General features: G+C 54.3%; 4 protein-coding genes and 2 long non-coding RNA genes across 7 annotated transcripts in view; 2 read left to right on the forward strand and 4 right to left on the reverse strand.

Moving 5' to 3' along the window:
- The window catches only part of MAN2B1 (mannosidase alpha class 2B member 1), a 15501-nt gene extending 13373 nt beyond the window's left edge, over positions 1–2128 (reverse strand). Inside the window, exons 1-4 of one of the 2 annotated variants that reach the window (XM_024767348.1) lie at positions 1951–2128; positions 1149–1251; positions 802–975; positions 246–439 (exon numbers count right to left, since the gene is read on the reverse strand). In XM_024767348.1, the coding sequence (XP_024623116.1) occupies positions 246–439; positions 802–975; positions 1149–1251; positions 1951–2112 (633 nt within the window). In that variant the 5' untranslated portion in view covers positions 2113–2128. The remainder of the gene's footprint in view (positions 1–245; positions 440–801; positions 976–1148; positions 1252–1950) is intronic. The other variant, XM_024767347.1, reaches the window with a different exon arrangement.
- A 519-nt stretch (positions 2129–2647) lies between these two features.
- Positions 2648–10178, forward strand: LOC112414735 (uncharacterized). Its single transcript, XR_003006219.1, has 3 exons — positions 2648–2720; positions 3557–4837; positions 7692–10178. It is a non-coding gene; the product is annotated as an uncharacterized LOC112414735 (long non-coding RNA).
- On the reverse strand, positions 3035–10429 carry WDR83OS (WD repeat domain 83 opposite strand). The gene is given in 5 exon segments (XM_024767369.1): positions 3035–3437; positions 3532–3629; positions 4133–4238; positions 10234–10330; positions 10333–10429. Coding segments are annotated over 5 exon segments (456 nt in total). The 5' UTR covers positions 10421–10429; the 3' UTR covers positions 3035–3370.
- Positions 10430–10459: 30 nt separating this feature from the next.
- Positions 10460–14537, forward strand: WDR83 (WD repeat domain 83). Its single transcript, XM_024767368.1, has 9 exons — positions 10460–10777; positions 10861–10981; positions 11064–11169; positions 11439–11487; positions 11571–11697; positions 12678–12745; positions 12842–12950; positions 13029–13143; positions 14230–14537. The coding sequence occupies exons 1-9, from the start codon at positions 10576–10578 to the stop codon at positions 14377–14379; spliced, it is 1047 nt and encodes a 348-aa protein (XP_024623136.1). The 5' UTR covers positions 10460–10575; the 3' UTR covers positions 14380–14537.
- On the reverse strand, positions 11704–13164 carry LOC112414734 (uncharacterized). Its single transcript, XR_003006218.1, has 3 exons — positions 13023–13164; positions 12852–12939; positions 11704–12708 (listed from the first exon to the last, which is right to left on the reverse strand). It is a non-coding gene; the product is annotated as an uncharacterized LOC112414734 (long non-coding RNA).
- DHPS (deoxyhypusine synthase) overlaps positions 14426–16573 on the reverse strand; it is a 4049-nt gene continuing 1901 nt past the window's right edge. The window contains 5 exon segments of the mRNA XM_024767370.1: positions 14426–14644; positions 14729–14854; positions 15717–15820; positions 15898–16003; positions 16438–16533. Coding sequence (XP_024623138.1) covers positions 14549–14644; positions 14729–14854; positions 15717–15820; positions 15898–16003; positions 16438–16533 — 528 coding nt within the window. The 3' untranslated portion in view covers positions 14426–14548.

Here is a 16573-nt window from a genome sequence, read left to right on the forward strand (position 1 = left end):
GGTGGACAGGAGGGTGCGGTGGTGGTGGGGGGCGGTCAGCCTAGGCTGGGGCAGAGAAGGGTCAAGGTCAGAGCAGAAAAGGAATGGGATTCACAGGTCACCCAAGAGGCAGGGTCTCAAGGGGCCAGAGGGCCAGGGGCAGGGCCTGGTCTGAGTGAACTTTCAGGGAAGGGAGGGGCGGGCTCGAGTGACGGGGGAGGAGTCAGAGGGAATGAAGGGGCTGGCCCAAGAGGCCAGGAAAAGACCTGCGCAAACAGCGAGGCCTGCTCCCTAGAGTGGCCGAAGGGGTCGATGTGCCAGGCCACACGGGGGCGCCCGTCGCTGCCAAACGTGTCCTCCAGGAAGCGCAGCCCGAGTGTCATCTGGTCGATGATGGCTCCATAGTGGGTGGCCGCCTCATCGTTCATCACCCAGCCACCATTGGCAAACTCTAGGCGTCCTGTGCCGGGAGGGGCAAAGTCCAAGTCAGCTGTCAGGGCCAGGAGTGGGGCCGGGGTTGGTGATGCCGGGGACGAGAAGACCTGCCTGCATGCCCAGGCCTGAGAGGCGAAGAGGGGTCACTCCCAGGCCAGTGTAGAGAGATACTGAACAGAAGCCCTCCTGGCATGGCAGGCTTTCCAGAGGATTCACTGGAGGTGGGGCCTTAGAGGACGCACAGGAGTTCTCCAAATACAGAGAAATTCCAGGCAGGTGCAGCCACATACAGGCAGCACTTGGTATGATAAAAATCTCAGAAGCCAGAGTAGTAGAAACAGAAGCTGGGCTGGGTTTCCTCTTTTCACTTCCTTAGGGCAGCCTCACCCTGTCGCACCAGGTCCCGTACGATTTCCTGCGTTGCATTTGTCTGCTGTCGCCACCAACGGGAGAAGAAAGCGATTTCCACATAGATGAAGCGGCGGGTGGGCTCCGCCAGCAGGGAAGAGATGACCGAGTCTAGGATGTACTGCACGCCCGCGTGCTGGACATCATTCTTGACTATGGGAATAGGGATCAGGCAGTCAGGGACCAGCAAGCCAAGGGGCATAATCCTAGACACAGGAGCCCAAGCTGGGTATTGCCCCCACCCTAATGTCCAGGGCTGAAAAAGAATTCGAGGGGCTCCGAGGGGCCATGGGAGTCCTGGGGGTCAGTCCCCACCCTCTACTCACTGCCGTAGAAGTACTGGTCCACCGTCTTGAGCCAGCCCACGTCATCATGTGTGTGGGCCACCAGGTGCACATTCAGCATGTCCGGCTCCACCTTGGGGCATGTCTGCCCAGGGACCCCAAACACAACACACATACCCTGTCAGTAACCCCAAGGTTAAGAGGCAGGCTGCAGTGGGGCGTTGGGGAGGACATAAGGTGAGCCTTGATTTAGAGGCAAGTGACTCAGGTGGGGCCAGGCCCTCCCAGGGAGGACACACATAGTTGTGTCACAGATGCAACTCCCACCTGACACAACTTCTCAGAGCACCTCTCATTCACACCCTGTGGAAATAATAGTAGTAGCTAATGTTTATTAAGCATTTGGAAATACCAAGCAGTCAGCCTGCAGGGTGGGGGCGATATTATCTCCAGTTTTCAGATGAGAACACTGAGGATCAGAGAGGTGAAGTGACTTGGCCAAGATCACGCAGCCAGGAAGTGGAGGAGCCAAGCTAGAACTTCAGGCAGCTGACTCCCAGCTCTCCACCAGTCTTCGCCACACATACAGCTGCTCGCCCGCTCACGTCCAGCTACACAGGTAAATGCGTGCAAAGTCCAGAAGCAAGGGAAGCAGCCACAGACAGCCCCATTCTCAGACACGCACAGCCAGACTTCTCAATGACACAAAGCATGCACTCAGACCACACTGCCATACTAGCAACCATCCACTAGGCGCCCACAAAACAGACCCACCCACACCTCCGGACCCTACTGGAGGCTTCACTCTGGCTCTTGTACATTTCCGCTCGCTGGCCGCGCTCACCTGGTATCCCGCGGCCCAAGCGCTGGGCGTCGCCAGCAACAACAAAAAGAGAAAGGAGAGAGGCGGGAGCGGTGGCCACAGCGCCCAAGAGGTTGTCCGGGACCCCGCCGCGCCCCGGCCGCCGCCAGCGCGGACCCCCGAAGACTGCGCGTCAGCGGCCATGGCTCTAATACCGCCGCCGCAGGCGCCGCAGGCGCCGCCGCCTCCGCCTCCGCCTCCGCCTCCGCCTCCCGGGGGTTCCCGGGCCTGGCTGGGGCCCGGTAAACGCCCCGCCTCCAGAACCCGGCTTGGCCAATGGGCACCGGAGGGGCGGGGCTAGGGAGTGGCCCGGCGCGTCACGAGACCAAGGAAGTAGCTCTGGGTACCGCTGGGGACAATGCGGGCGCAAGGAGGCGATGGGCGCGTCCGACTCTCGGGGTGCTTGTTCGGCCAGACGAGCCTTTAGCCTCTCGTGGCCTCTGTGTGGCCTCCATGTAGACTTCGAGTGCCCTTTTGTTCCCCCTGGGCGCAGAGGTCTCAGATTTTCCTACGGATGCTGTGTTTGCCTTGGAGGTAGAGTATATGCCTAGGATCCTAGGGTATTCCGTTGACTTTCTGGGCTAGGGTCCGCGAGGGACCTAGCTTGGCTAGGAACAGAGGTTAATGGGGGCTCTGTTCTGTCCTATGCATGGAGATGTAAAGTAACCGCCGTTACGGTGCTGGGGAGGGGAGGCATCCAACCTTGTTCGAGAGATACCGGTGTCCTCTGATGAGGAGTGAGAACATGGCAGGTGGGGGAGAACTCAGTCTTTCATGCCTTCCCCCAGTCCCTACCAGTCCATCCGATTTGCTGACAGTACCCCCATTCCTCTGATAAGAAAACCAAAGCACAGATTCCTTAGATCAGCAGGGCTGTCTGCTGAGTTGCCAGAGGGCAGGGATCACTGTTCAGTCTCTGGCAGCTGACTTAAGGCTCCAGTCTTGTGAAATAAGCAAGTGAACTAACCAAAAGGCTCCAGACTGGGGACCCCACCCCCAGCCTGACTTGAGTGGAGGAACTGGAGCCCTTCCCCCTGTTATGACAATGCACAGAAGGAGAGAGAGGTCTCAGAAAACAACCAGAATGCAAAAATTTATTAACTGGTTTCAACAAGAAAATGAGTGGATACACCTAGAAACACGGATAGTATCTCCCCCAACAGCAGGCAGGGTGGGGAAGGAAGGCAGCAGGGGTAGACCCAGGAGATTCCCCTCTCTGCTCCAGCAAAGTGGGATCCCAAGGACAGGGCCAGGTTCCCTCCATCCAGCTGCAGGCCCCAAGACTACCTCACCCAGGGAAGCCCAGGACTGCAGCTGAGGGCAGGAGGCTGAGCAGCCACGGGCCAGGTCTAGGGCGTAAGGTAGATAGAGGGGTCCAGGATGTGACCCCTCTAGGCTGACATCACCAGGGGGGCGTCATGGGCTGAGGGTTCTGCAGATATGACATCACCACGGCAGAGATGGACAGCCTGAGATGGGAGAGAGGTGTCAGTCCAGGATGGATAGGCTTGGGGTCCCCTTCCCCTCACCCAGGAGTCCCTCCCTCTCCAGATCCAGCCTCACATGAAGCTACTCATCATCTGCTTAGTGTCCTCAGAGCTCCGGGAGTTGGCAAAGCTGATGAAGGAGCAGTAGACAGCGACCCAAGCGCACCACTTCAGCTGGAAGAGGTAGGTGGGTGGGTGGGTTAGGTCGGTGAGAGGCACCCCAATGAGCCCCCACAAGGGCCATTCCCAGGCACCGGTTCCAACCCCGGTTCCACCTGATACAGCTCAAACCCTGAGCCCCAGGAGTCTCTCAGTTCCAGACCCCCATAGTTAACTCCAGGTACCCGAGTTCTGGTCCTACTCCCTGTCCTGCATCTCTGACCCCACCATGTCCCCTCAGGCCTAAGGAGCCTGGCCTTTGACATCCCCCATCGTGCTACGGACCCCACATTTTCTCCACCAGTCCCCACCAAGTTGCATTAAAGCCTGGCCCCACCCTCAGACTGACGTCCTATGTGCCACCCTGACCCAGACACCTGGCTTCCCCGACAGCTCTAGCCTTCTTCACCCAGCATCACCACAGCCCTGCCCCCTCGGCACTGGTCCTGCTTCATTCTGAATCCATGCCTTCCCCACTGTCAGGCAGAGCTACGGGAAGGAAACTCAGCCCTGCCCACCTTGAGCATGAGGCCACACATGCTGAAGATCATGCCGAGCAGGTTCATGTAGTCTGGTGTTGGGTCGTCCAAGGCTGGGTTACACTCGCTCGGCGGGGGCTTGTACCTGCAGCAGGGTCAGGGGTGCTCAAGCTCTGCCCCCAGGATGGGCAGGTGCTCCCCTGGGCCTCCAACCCACAACGCGAGGCCCATTCCCATTGTTAAAAATAAAACCACAGGCCCAAAATGGAGTCACTTATGCTAGGCCATGCCACTAAACTGGGGCTTAGTACCTCACCTAATTGGAGCTTCAGCCTCCCCCAGAAATGTAGTCTTAACCAGTCAGTCAGGAATTTTCTGGTCAGTACCAATGAGGTAGTCTGTCACATGGGCCCCTCTCCCCTCTCCATCCACCAAAGGAAGAGGTAACCAACCTAATAAGACCCTTTTTTCCCAAAAAGGAGGTGACTTAATCTGAAATAATCCTTTTTTCTGTTTATGACTTCCTTGTCCTGTCTTTAAAAACCTTTCCCTTTCTGTAGCCTTTAGAGCTCCCCTCTACTTGCTAGATGAGATGTTGCCTGATCCATGACGCCTTCAATAAGGTCAATTAGATCTTTAAAATTTACTCAGTTGAATTTTGTTTTTTCAACAGATCTGGTGGCAGCGACAGGATCCAAAGTGAACCTCTGACAGCATTCGGGGACAACGAGAAACATAAGCATGGTACCCATGAACCCCTTTTTGAGTCCACTGTCTTTCTTGCCATTTCTGGGGGCCATGGATAAGTTCCTCTCATTTCTGACCTCTGCTCTCTTTGTGTCACTCCCAATCTAATTGGCTTTCCAGCCAGTTCCCCATTTGTCTGGAATCACTAGTTCCACGTTGGGAGCTGCTGGTAGTTCGGACCACAGTTCCTCATTTGGTTGGAAACCCCCAGCCTTGGTTCTGTTCCCAGATTCCATGTTAGGAACTGCTGGCGGTATGGTCTGCTGTTCCCCATTTATTTGGGATCCTTTCCCAGATTCCACGGTGGGCACTGCTGGTGGCAGCTGTGGTTCCCCATTCGTTTGGAATCAGCCCACAATCCCCATTTGGGGTCTGCTGGTTCAATCCTTTCCCCCAGCCCCAGGTTCTGTGTAGGCAGTTGGTGGTGGTGCACACAGGGCCTTTTTCTTGGCCAGGCCGCAGTAACTGGTTACAGGTGGAATGTTAAGGTATTCATGTTTGTCTGTCTTGCTTTGTGTAGATAAAGCCAGCTAAGAGGCTAAGGGAGATGGGAGCTTTCACCTTTAATGAATCAAGCATGCCACCCATCAGCACACCTGCCTTTTTTATGTCTAAGAACTATAATCCCAAAGGCTGTAAATATCTACAAAAATGGCAAAATATTACTAAAAACAACCTAGAATTACAGTGGCCACTGTGGGGAATGTGTCAGTGAGACAAGATTGTTTATTTCAGAAGTGCTCTTGAGGGACTTCCCTGGTGGCACAATGGTTAAGAATCCGCCTGCCAATGCAGGGGACACAGGTTTGAGCCCTGGTCCGGGAAGATCCCACATGCCGCAGAGCAACTAAGCCTGTGCACCACAACTAGTGAGCCTGAGCTCTAGAGCCCGCGAGCCACAACTACTGAGCCCACGCACTGCAACTACTGAAGCCCGGGGGCCTAGAGCCCATGCTCCACAACAGGAGAAGCCACTGCAATGAGAAGCCCACACACTGCAATAAAGCGCAGCCCCCTGTCCACAATTAGAGAAAGCACGCACGCAGCAACGAAGATCCAACACAGCCAAAAAACAAATAAATTTATTTTTTTTAAAAAAAGTGGGCTTCCCTGGTGGTGCAACAGTTGAGAGTCCGCCTGCCGATGCAGGGGACACGGGTTCGTGCCCCGGTCCGGGAAGATCCCGCATGCAGCGGAGTGGCTGGGACCGTGAGCCATGGCTGCTGAGCCTGTGCGTCCGGAGCCTGCGCTCCGCTACGGGAGAGGCCGCGGCAGTGAGAGGCCCGCATACCGCAAAGGAAAAAAAAAAAAAATTGAGGTTCAGACCAAAAGGACTGAACCTGAGTTCCAGGAATGCCCTAGCTGACTTTCATGCAGACAGCAGCAACAGAGTCTATAAATATTATGGCACTGGGAATTCCCTGGTGGTCCAATGGTTAAGACTGGGTGCTTTCACTGTGGTGGCCCAGGTTCAGTCCCTGGTAGGGGAACTAACATCTCGCAAGCTGCACGGAGCAGCCAGTAAATAAATAAGGCACATATGGATGAAGACCATTCTGCTTCAGCAAAAAATGACCCCTCATTGCCTGACTGGCCATCCTGATGTCCTTGTAACATGGCACCAGTCTGCTCCTGAACAGAGACTTTTTTTTTTTCTTTTCTGGCAACACCATGGGCGGCTTGTGAGATCTCAGTTCCCCCGCCAGGGATTGAATCCTGGCCCTCGGCAATGAAAGCACAGAGTCCCAACCACTGGTCTGCCGGGGAATTCCCTGAACAGAGAAATTAAGGTGCACAAACAATGGTTGTAAATTAAATGAACAATTGGGGCTATGGAAAACCCAGGATGACCACTTCCCAGCTCCACGGCAAACCCCATTTTTCAGTTTTTGCATCCCTTCACCCATCACAGTGCAGTTTTTTGTTGTTGTTTTTTTGGGGTTTTTTTGCGATACGCAGGCCTCTCACTGTTGTGGCCTCTCCCGCTGCGGACCACAGGCTCCGGACGCGCAGGCTCAGCAGCCATGGCTCACGGGCCCAGCCGCTCCGCGACATGTGGGATCTCCGCGGACCGGGGCACGAACCCGTGTCCCCTGCATCGGCAGGCGGACTCTCCACCACTGAGCCACCAGGGAAGCCCCACAGTGCATTTAAGATGACTCAAATGATGAATAGACATTGGTGGGGAGACACAAAATTACAAAAACAGTTTACCACCAATGTTTGACCTGTCAGGTCCCTAACCCTGGAAGAATTATTTTTGTTCCCAGAGGCCTCAGACCTCCTCCCTCTGGACCCTCTGAGCACCTACAGCTGGATTTCATTCAACTGCCACCTAGTATGGGTTATCAGTAAGTTCTTGTTATTGTATGTATATTTTCAGGATGGGTTGAAGCCTTCCCTTGCCACAAGGCTGATGCCCTCACAATGGCAAAGAAGCTGTTAGAAAATGTGTTTACCAGGTGAGGTATACCTTCCACAATCTCCAGTGATTGAGGCACGGACTTCACTGGGCAAACCAGACAAGGCTTAATGAAAACCGTGCAAACTTCTTGGAATTATCACTTTCCCTATCACCCTCAATCATCAGGCAAGGTAGAGAGAACTAATGGGATCCTCAAAAATCTCTAAACTTGCTAAAACTAGTGGACTCCCTTGGCCTAAGGTATTGCCTCTGGCCATGCCAACTGTTCGCAGTACCCCCTGTGGAAAACATAGACTCACTGCACATGGAATAGTCACCAGGAGACCAGTGTCCATTGGTATACACCTTTCTGCTGAGTCCTTATTATATCATGTTAGTATGACCACCTACTATAAGTCTTTCATGTCTTATGCCTATCATCGACAGGTTAAAGAAGCCTTCCAAGATCGCAGTTCGAAGGATTCTGTTGGTCACAGTCTGGAGCCTGGTGACTGGGTATTATGGAAACGTCATCAGAGGAAGACAGCCCTCAAGCCCATTGGAAGAGACCACACCAAGTGCTCCTAACCACTGACACTGCTGCAAAACTAGAAGGCATTGAGCCTTGGGTACACATCTCACAGCTAAGGAAGGCTCCACCAGACATCTAGTCCTGTACAGACGTTGGAGACCTCTGAATGTAACTGATAAGGAAGAGAAGCAGCTGACATCAAGGTGGACTGCTTCTGTCCCAGACGCCAGCTATAGACCATACTTGAACTAAACGTGAAACCCTTCCTCCTTTTTCTTTTCTTTACTCTGGTATTGACCTGGAAAGATGTTTTCATCCTTCTCTCCCAGGCCATTGCTAAGGGAGGTAAGCTTTCAGACTGCTGGATTTGTCAACAAAGATTCCAATCTATCCATGATGCCAGAGACCCCCTGGTCCTTCCTGTGACCAATTTCTCTTCTATTCTCAAAGTCACAGAAAACTGCAATCGAACCCCCTAAAAATTTCTTATGTAGTTCAACTTGTACAGCCAGAACAACCTATGCCTTGTTGTTTCCTTTCTCTCATCATAACTTACTCAGTTAGACACAATTACCTAGTAAATCTTAGTGCATTTGCACCCCCATGTTCCCATGATAATCTAGATCAGATTTGCCCCCAATCACTAAGAGATCTCACCAGCAGCAACCATCTTTGCAAGGCATTTAGAACAACACTTTATTTCAGGATGGGAGATTCTCTTCCCATACGTGCTGAAAACCTAACTGACACCTGGTTGGAATGGGTAAACGCAGTAATTCCTGTGACTGAATCCATTAACAGTACCTCCTTAACGGGAATGGTTTGTGTCCCCACAGGATCTGTCTTTGTCCATGGTGGTTATCATTCTCTTTGGGCCTCTGATAGCCAGTGCACAGGGGGCAATACCTCTTAGGTTATGTAACTGGGCCCCTAACTATTCCACAGGGGAACTAAGACACCTCATTAGTCAAATCCCCTGGATTTACATCATCAAGTTAAAAATAACGATGAGCGGGACTTCCCTGGTGGTCCAGTCGCTAAGACTCCACGCTGCCAAGGCAGGAGGCCCAGGTTCGATCCCTGGTCAGGGAACTGGGAACTAGATCCCACATGCTACATGCTACAAGGAAGATCCCACATGCCGCAACTAAGACCCACCACAGCCAAATAAGTAAATAAATAAATATCTTTTTAAAAATAACGATGAGGATTTCATGACTCAGGATTCATTTCCTTCGGCAGGGCCATCAGCCCAAGAAAGATCCTTAGATTCTCTGGCCAAAGTTGTTCTTTATAATAGAATAGCCCTTGATTATCTTTTAGCTGAGCAAGGAGTGTCTATGCTGTGGTCAATATCACCTGCTGCACCTGGATTAACCCTTCTGGATTAGCTGAAACTCTATTATATAAAATCACTGAGCAAGCCAGTTGGCTTAAGAAGGTGACTCCTTCAACGGGAACTTTCTTTTTTTAGGAGGGATCGAACCCGTGCCCACTGCATTGGAAGCGTGGAGTCCTAACCACTGGACCCCAAGGGAATTCCCAATGGGAACTTTCTTTGACGTATTTGATTTTGCCTGGTTTGGATCCTGGGGACCATGGCTCCGAAGTGCACTCCAAACATTGTGAATTATCCTGTTTATTATAATAATCTCCCTGGTGCACTTAATCTCTCAAAAGCTTTAAATGCATACTCACTGCCACTAACCACCAAGCAAAAGATCTCCTTAAGACTCGAACATCAGAAAAGTAACCAAAAAATGACCAACTTAAAAACTGTGAACCTGAACCCAGTCAGGACCTGTGACTATCACAGGGGTTAAGCAAAAATATCATAACTTCTGGTTAGCACACAAAGGAACAAGAAAAATTGCAAGAACCTCAGAGCAGTAGCTGGGAGTGGCCCTCATGCCTTAAGTTTTGCTCAAATCTCTCAGTTAAGCTGAGAGTCTGATTAAGGTGGGGAGGGTGGAAGGAGGGGGCATTGTTAAAGAGAAAACCACAGGCCAAAAATGGAGTCCCTTATGCTAGGTCAAGCAACCAAAGCAGGGCTCAATACCTAACCTAACCGAAGCTTCAACCTCCTCCAGAAATGTAGTCTTAACCGGTCAGTCAGGAATTTTCTGGTCAGCACCAATGAGGTATTCGGTCACATGGGTCCTCTCCCCTTTCCATTCTCCAAAAGGAAGACGAGGTAACCCCACCTAATAAGACCCTTTTTCCCCCAAAAGGGAAATGACCTAATCTGAAATCACCCTTTTTTTCTGATTATGACTTCCTCGCCTTGCCTTTAAAAAACCTTTCCCTTTCTGTAGCCCTTTAGCGCTCCCCTCTACTTGCTAGATGGGATGCTGCCCAATTCATGAATCATTTGATAAATCCAATCATATCTTTAAATTCTACAGATGAATTTTGTTTTTTTTTGCTTTTTAACACCATGACAACTAGGATCCTCACCTCAGCACTTTGTTGGGCCTCCGTGGGTCCGACATATTGTTCGCGGACATAGCGAGTCGCGCCTCTTCCGCTGCGGGAGTCTCAGCTTCCGGCGGCTTCCAGCAGGGAAACGGAGGATGGCTTTTAGAGTAACACCCTCTGCCCTCGCGCTTCCGTTCCCGCCGGCGGAAGCTGGAACTCCCCCCATCCAGGGGACAGAGAATTCGAAGAAGCCAAAAATGTTCCAAGAAAACAGGACGTGGGGAAAGAAACCGAGACGCTGGAAACAAGCTTCAGTGTTTCCAGCGCTTTCTCCAAAAAGCCTAAACGTTGAACCCGGAAGTGAGAAATAGGAAGTAGACTATGGAGGACAATAATAAGGTTACACCAAAGCGTGGGTTCCCAGGGCAGAAAGCCCCGGTGCAGGCTACTGTACGGTGGCGAGGAAGGGAGGGCGGAGCAATGGCTTTCCCGGAGCCAAAACCGCGGGGCCCGGAGCTGCCTCGGAAGCTGTTGAAGACGTTGGACTGCGGGCAGAGGGCGGTGCGAGCCGTGCGATTTAATGGTGAGCGCCCTTATCGTCATTCCGGGTCCTACCTCCGCCTCCTGAAGTCGGCGGCCCAGTAACCCCCTCGTGGTGTTCCCCAGTGGATGGCAATTACTGTCTGACTTGCGGCAGCGACAAGACCCTGAAGCTGTGGAGCCCGCTGCGAGGGACGCTACTGCGGACGTACAGCGGCCACGGCTACGAGGTGCTGGACGCGGCAGGGTGAGCCGGGGGCCAGAGCGGGATCGAGGCGCTGAGGCCGGGATCAGAGGTAGACGCTGATCTTCCCTGCTTTGCTCTCTAGCTCCTTTGACAACAGCAGTCTCTGCTCCGGCGGCGGGGACAAGGCAGTGGTGCTGTGGGATGTGGCATCGGGGCAGGTCGTGCGTAAATTCCGGGGCCACGCCGGGGTGAGTGCAAGCAAGAAAGGGCCTCGTTAGAACGGACCGGAACTGCGTGTAGGTGGTGACAGGCACCCACCCCTCCCCACACAATTACAGCGCAAGGATCCTTCCCCACGGCCCCGCCTTCACCAAGCCCTGTCCTTGCAGATCCTCCAAAAACTTTCACCTTCCCTACCCCTAGCCTTTTCCCTTGCTTTAACTTGCACTGGGAGCCCTGCTTTTATCCCCATCCTCCAAAGTCCAGCCTTCTCTAAGCTGCTGTTCCTGTTTTACAGAAGGTGAACACAGTGCAGTTTAATGAAGAGGCCACAGTTATCCTGTCTGGTGAGTCCGGGGCCTAGGCAGGTGGGCGCAGGGGGCTGCCCCGGCCCCCCCAAACCTGATCCACTTTCATGCTGACCTCACAGGCTCTATCGATTCCACCATCCGCTGCTGGGACTGCCGCTCACGGAGACCTGAGCCCATACAGACGCTGGACGAAGCCAAGGATGGCATATCCAGCGTGAAGGTGTCAGACCATGAGGTCCTCGCAGGGTGAGTGGGACCAGGACCTTGCCCCTCCCCAGGTGCCACTGGGGATCATAGCTGTCTCTGTACTTAGATTAAAATCTACTCTCAAAAAAAAAAAAAAAAAATCTACTCTCCTCACTGCACTCACAAGGCCTTGCATGGTCTGGTCTCTGTTGTGCTCTCAGTTTTTATTCATTCCCAGGCTCATTTCTGTTAAATATGCCACACATGCTCCCACCCCAGGACCGACTTTTGCAATTGCTCTTCCTCTGCCTGGGCTACCCTTCTACTACTTATTCCGAGTGTGTTTGAGCACCACCTGCAGGTCACGTTTTCAGTCAATGAGCATACAGGAGTTAAAAGATAGGAAAACAAGGAAGAACCCAGCTTACCTAGAGTTGATGTTCTACCTGCAGGAGACAATTAAAAAAATATACATTCCCATGCAGGGCTGCCCAAATGTTGCCACAACCTGAGGGAGTGCCGATACCACCACTGGGGGCATTTGGGCTGCATGGCCTGGTGGCCTACCCAGTTCCCACACATTCCCCCCTTGGACTGCATATGGCTGGCTCCTTCTCATCTTCAAGTACCAAGTCAAACATCACCTCCTTGGGGACCTGATTACCCTCAGTCAGCAAGGCTCCACGTTGGCAGCTAGTGCTCCTGGCTTGGTAGCAGCTGTGTCCCAAGCTCCCACACAGGGTGTAGCCCAGAGAAGGAGCTCAGTATAAATCAGAAACAGATGCAGTGGGACCTGATTGGCCCCTGGGGCTGAGTCTCAAAGCCAGTGCCTCAGAATTCCACTCGTGAATTCACTTCAATGCATGTTTTCTGTGGCCAGTCCTGAACATGACATGACAGTGAAGGGTGCCCAGGAAGGGCAGGCACCCAGCCTTGCTCTCAGGGCCCTGGCCAGGTGAGAAGGTACAGGAACACCAGAGCTGGAGCCCTGGACCTACTGGCCCCTGTGATGCTTCAGCTGGATCCATCCTCTCTTGCAGCTCCGTAGATGGCCGGGTAAGGCGCTATGACCTGAGGATGGGGCAACTCTTCTCAGACTACGTGGGCAGTGAGTGTGGCTGGGGCTGTAAGGCAGGCAGGGAAGGTGGGGGCAGCACGGGAGACCCCAGCCTGACCTGCTTTCCCACCCCTCCCCTTCCCCCAGGCCCCATCACCTGCACCTGCTTCAGCCGGGACGGGCAGTGCACCCTGGTGTCCAGCCTGGACTCCACGTTGCGGCTTCTAGACAAGGACACAGGGGAGCTGCTGGGCGAGTGAGTCCTCAGGGCTATGGGGCCCCTCCCCCACTCCCAGTAAGGCCCCAAACCCCCACTGATGCCACTCACACCCAGGTACACGGGCCATAAGAACCAGGAGTACAAGCTGGACTGCTGCCTGAGCGAGCGCGACACGCACGTGGTCAGCTGCTCCGAGGACGGGAAGGTGTTCTTCTGGGACCTGGTGGAGGTGAGCCTCTGCATGGGGGGGCCTGCCCGGTCCTTACTTGAGTCACTCCCAGGCCTTTATAAGGGAGTGCTGTTGGAACTGGGGGCTGGAAGGAGGAGTGAGTGAGGGGATGAGGTGAGAACATTCCTGGCAAAGGGCACAGCATGTGCTAAGGCTCGGGGTTGTGGCACACACGCACTGGTCAGGAGATAGAAGCACTTTGGATGGCACTGGCGGCAGCAGAATCCAGGTCAGGCAGGGCCACTGGGACTGACCCTGGGGTAGGAGGAGCAGATAGTGGCATCTGACCTCAGGGGAGACAGGGCTGTAGTTGTTCAGGAAATCTGAGCTACCCCTGAGCATCCCTGTGGTATCCAGCCCCCAAGCCCTGTGGGCCCTGTCGGCCCTGTCCTGATGTGTCTCAGCCTGTTGGGGGTGTCAGGATGCGAACTGACCAGCCAGGCGTAGTGGGGTCAGAGCTGGGGCTTGGCCAGAGAAGTAAGCCTCCTAAGAGGATGGAGGGAACCAGGGGGCCCTGGAGAGTCCAGGGGCCAGCTCTCCCTCTGGGAACTAAGAAGGTGCCAACGTTCTGCCTACTTCTCGAGGTTCCTGTAGACCGGAAGTCACCCTGAAGGGGAGGGCACATGAAGGGACACTTTCCAGGTAGAAAGAGGAATGGTGGCCTCCTTGAAGAACTGTGTTTGTTAAGCTGTGTCTGCAGGGTGATGAAGGGAGCGGGCATTGAGGCTATCAGGTGGGCGGGTGAAGCCCAGATGGCGGCAGAGGGGGAGGGAAGCTGGGACCCACATGTGACCGGCCGCGGAGGAGGGTGGTGGCTGTGAAGGTGGAGAGAATCAGCATCTCTGGGCATGGTCTAAAGGTAGAACCAAGAGGATTTACCGACAAAGGGATGTGAGATGTAAGAGAAAGATTCCAGATGTTTGACCTGAGCACCCAGAAGGACGGAGTGACTGAGGGGCTCAGTTTGTGGCTGGTTAAATTTACAGTGTCTCGGAAGCACTTAGACGCATGTGGCTGAGAGCGGGGGAGAAGCAGCTGAGGGGAGGGAGACACACTGGTGACACTCCCAACCCCCTCACTCCACAGGGTGCCCTGGCGCTGGCCCTGCCTGTAGGTCCCAGTGTGGTACAGTCGCTGGCCTACCACCCCACGGAGCCCTGCCTGCTGACCGCCATGGGGGGCAGCATCCAATGCTGGCGGGAGGAGACCTACAAGGCTGAGGATGGCACAGGCTGAAGCCAGGGAACCCACGACCAAGGACAGAGAGAGAGAGACAGCCTGAGAAGGACCACTGAGACCATGTATTCTAGACACGCTGCTGATCAAGGAGTTGGGAGGAGCTGGGTCTGCAAACTAATAAATAGAGGAGGTGGTGAGGCCTCCCTGGGGCTGCACCGTCCAGTGTTCAGTCCTCATTCTTCTCGGGCGTGAAGGCATCTACCTTCTGGGCAAAGGTTTCAGCCACGAGCAGCGGAAAGACCAGGGAGGCATCAGCATAGACCTGTGGAGGGGACTCAGGTGAGCCATGGGACCCAAGGCCGTACCCCGAGAGACCCTCTGCCCCAGCTGGCTGGCCGGCCCTCACCTTGACAGGCTGTGCGTCCACCCGGATCTTGCCCCAAGAGACAGCTTCATCTGGCCGGGCGCCTGAGTCAGAGCCATCAAATTCCTGGGCTGTGTTGATGTAGACAGCGTAGTCAGCCCCATTCCGCTGTAGGGAGGGGCAGAGTGGGATGTCAGCCACACAGACTCCAAGGCAGGGCACTGTAGCTAGAGGCTGAGGGAAGTGTTCCAGATGAAGGAAGCCCTTGGCGGCCCCTCATTCCAAGGGAAGGGCCCCACGTCAACATCTGGGCAGAGTGAGGGGTCACGGGATGCTGGGCAGACAGTGGGCAGCGTTGCTCCAGACTCGCCTGCTTGGTAGCAAGAGGCCTCCCACATCTGCCACCAGCTCTATAGAAGACCTCCAAATCCAACTTACCTCTCCCCTCTCTATGGCCCCCACCCTGGGCCCCTCATTTGTTCCCCCCAGAGCAGCCAGAGAGCGCCTGAGAGCACCTGAGTGGCTCTCAAGGCCCTGCACTTTCTGCCTGTCACCTCCTGCCTCACCTCCTCCTGCCACTCTCGCCTTCGCCAGCCTCCTAGCTGTTCCCTGACCTACATCAGGCGCCTCAGAACCTTTGCACTGACTGGTTCCTCTGCTGGGAATTCTATCTCGCCCCCACCCTCCAAGACAACCACATGGCTCATGGGACCACCCCCTGAAAAACCTCTGCTGGCAGGTCACATTTCCCAGGAAGCTTTCCCTTTTATGAACAGCACCCCTTTCACTTGCCATCTCGTCATCCTCCCTTATTTTTCTCCATAGCAGTTACTACCACCTGATACACATGTCACCTGTTTGCTGTCTCCCCCCACTAGAACATCAGTGCCAGGAGGGCAGGGATTTTGGCCTGTCTAGTCCACAGCTGTCTACCCAGCACATGGCATAGGCCTAGTACACAGGCCTGTCTGCATGACAGGCCTGAGTGCCACCTCCTACTAGGGAGCACACACACTCCATCCCTGCTCACCATAAGGTTGGCGTTGGCAATGTGGTGCTTGACCATGCCACCGCCCAGGATGATCATCCCAGTGCGCCTGGCGAAGATGGCCTGTGTGTTGATGAGCCTGAGGTCTGGGAAAGAGGGCTGTGTCAGGCCGCGGGCCCAGGCAGCCCTCCTCCCCCGCTCCTCTGGAGCCCCAGCACCTTACCTTCAACGATGTCCAGGACCAGGCCTGGGTTCTTATAGGAATGGAAGAAGATCATGTCACCCAGCGAGCCATCTGTGAGTGCCGGGCTCAACACAGGGATGTGGTTCTGGGAAAGAGCAAGACAGGAGAGCAGTTAGAGCTCAGAGTCCTGCAGGGGCAGTCTGGGAGCACTCCCTCCTCTTTGCCTGATTCTGGGCAGGGAGCTTAACTTCACTTGTGCCTGGCACATAAAGAATGGTAGCTCTTGTTTTTCTGATTGCTGGGCCCCATAGTCTCTGAGGAGCATGGGACCCTACGCCAGGCCCCATGGGGGCTGCTAAGCACGGCCCCCAACTGCTTCCCAGTAGTCTAGGAGTAGAGCCAGAATACAAGGACCACACTCAACAGCTGTGGGACCTCAGGCAAATTGCCTAACCTCTCTGTTTCTGAGGTTCCTCACCTAGGAGTGGGAATAAGAATAGTACCAACTCCCCAGGTGGCCGTAAAGATGAAACAACACATGCCAAAGCCTGGCAACTTTGCCCCCACCCAGCCCCTCACCTTCTGGGCCCAGTAATACACTGACTCTGGGTTGTTTATCTCCTTGCCAAGCCGGGCGATCATCTTGGAAGGCGTCCACTTCACACCCTAGGAGGAGACATCAGCTTCAGCCAGCGGCACCTCCCCTGACACCCAC

This window comes from Neophocaena asiaeorientalis, unplaced genomic scaffold (assembly GCF_003031525.2).
Source record: "Neophocaena asiaeorientalis asiaeorientalis breed wild unplaced genomic scaffold, Neophocaena_asiaeorientalis_V1.1 scaffold87, whole genome shotgun sequence".
NCBI lineage: Eukaryota > Metazoa > Chordata > Mammalia > Artiodactyla > Phocoenidae > Neophocaena > Neophocaena asiaeorientalis.

Excerpts from the sequence above, each read along its gene's own strand:
- WDR83 (XM_024767368.1), top strand. The coding sequence starts at position 10,576 with ATGGAGGACAATAATAAGGTTACACCAAAGCGTGGGTTCCCAGGGCAG. Across the intron at positions 11,488-11,570 it reads GGCCACAGTTATCCTGTCTG|GCTCTATCGATTCCACCATC; the intron begins GTGAGTCCGGGG and ends CTGACCTCACAG. Across the intron at positions 12,951-13,028 it reads ACAGGGGAGCTGCTGGGCGA|GTACACGGGCCATAAGAACC; the intron begins GTGAGTCCTCAG and ends ACTCACACCCAG.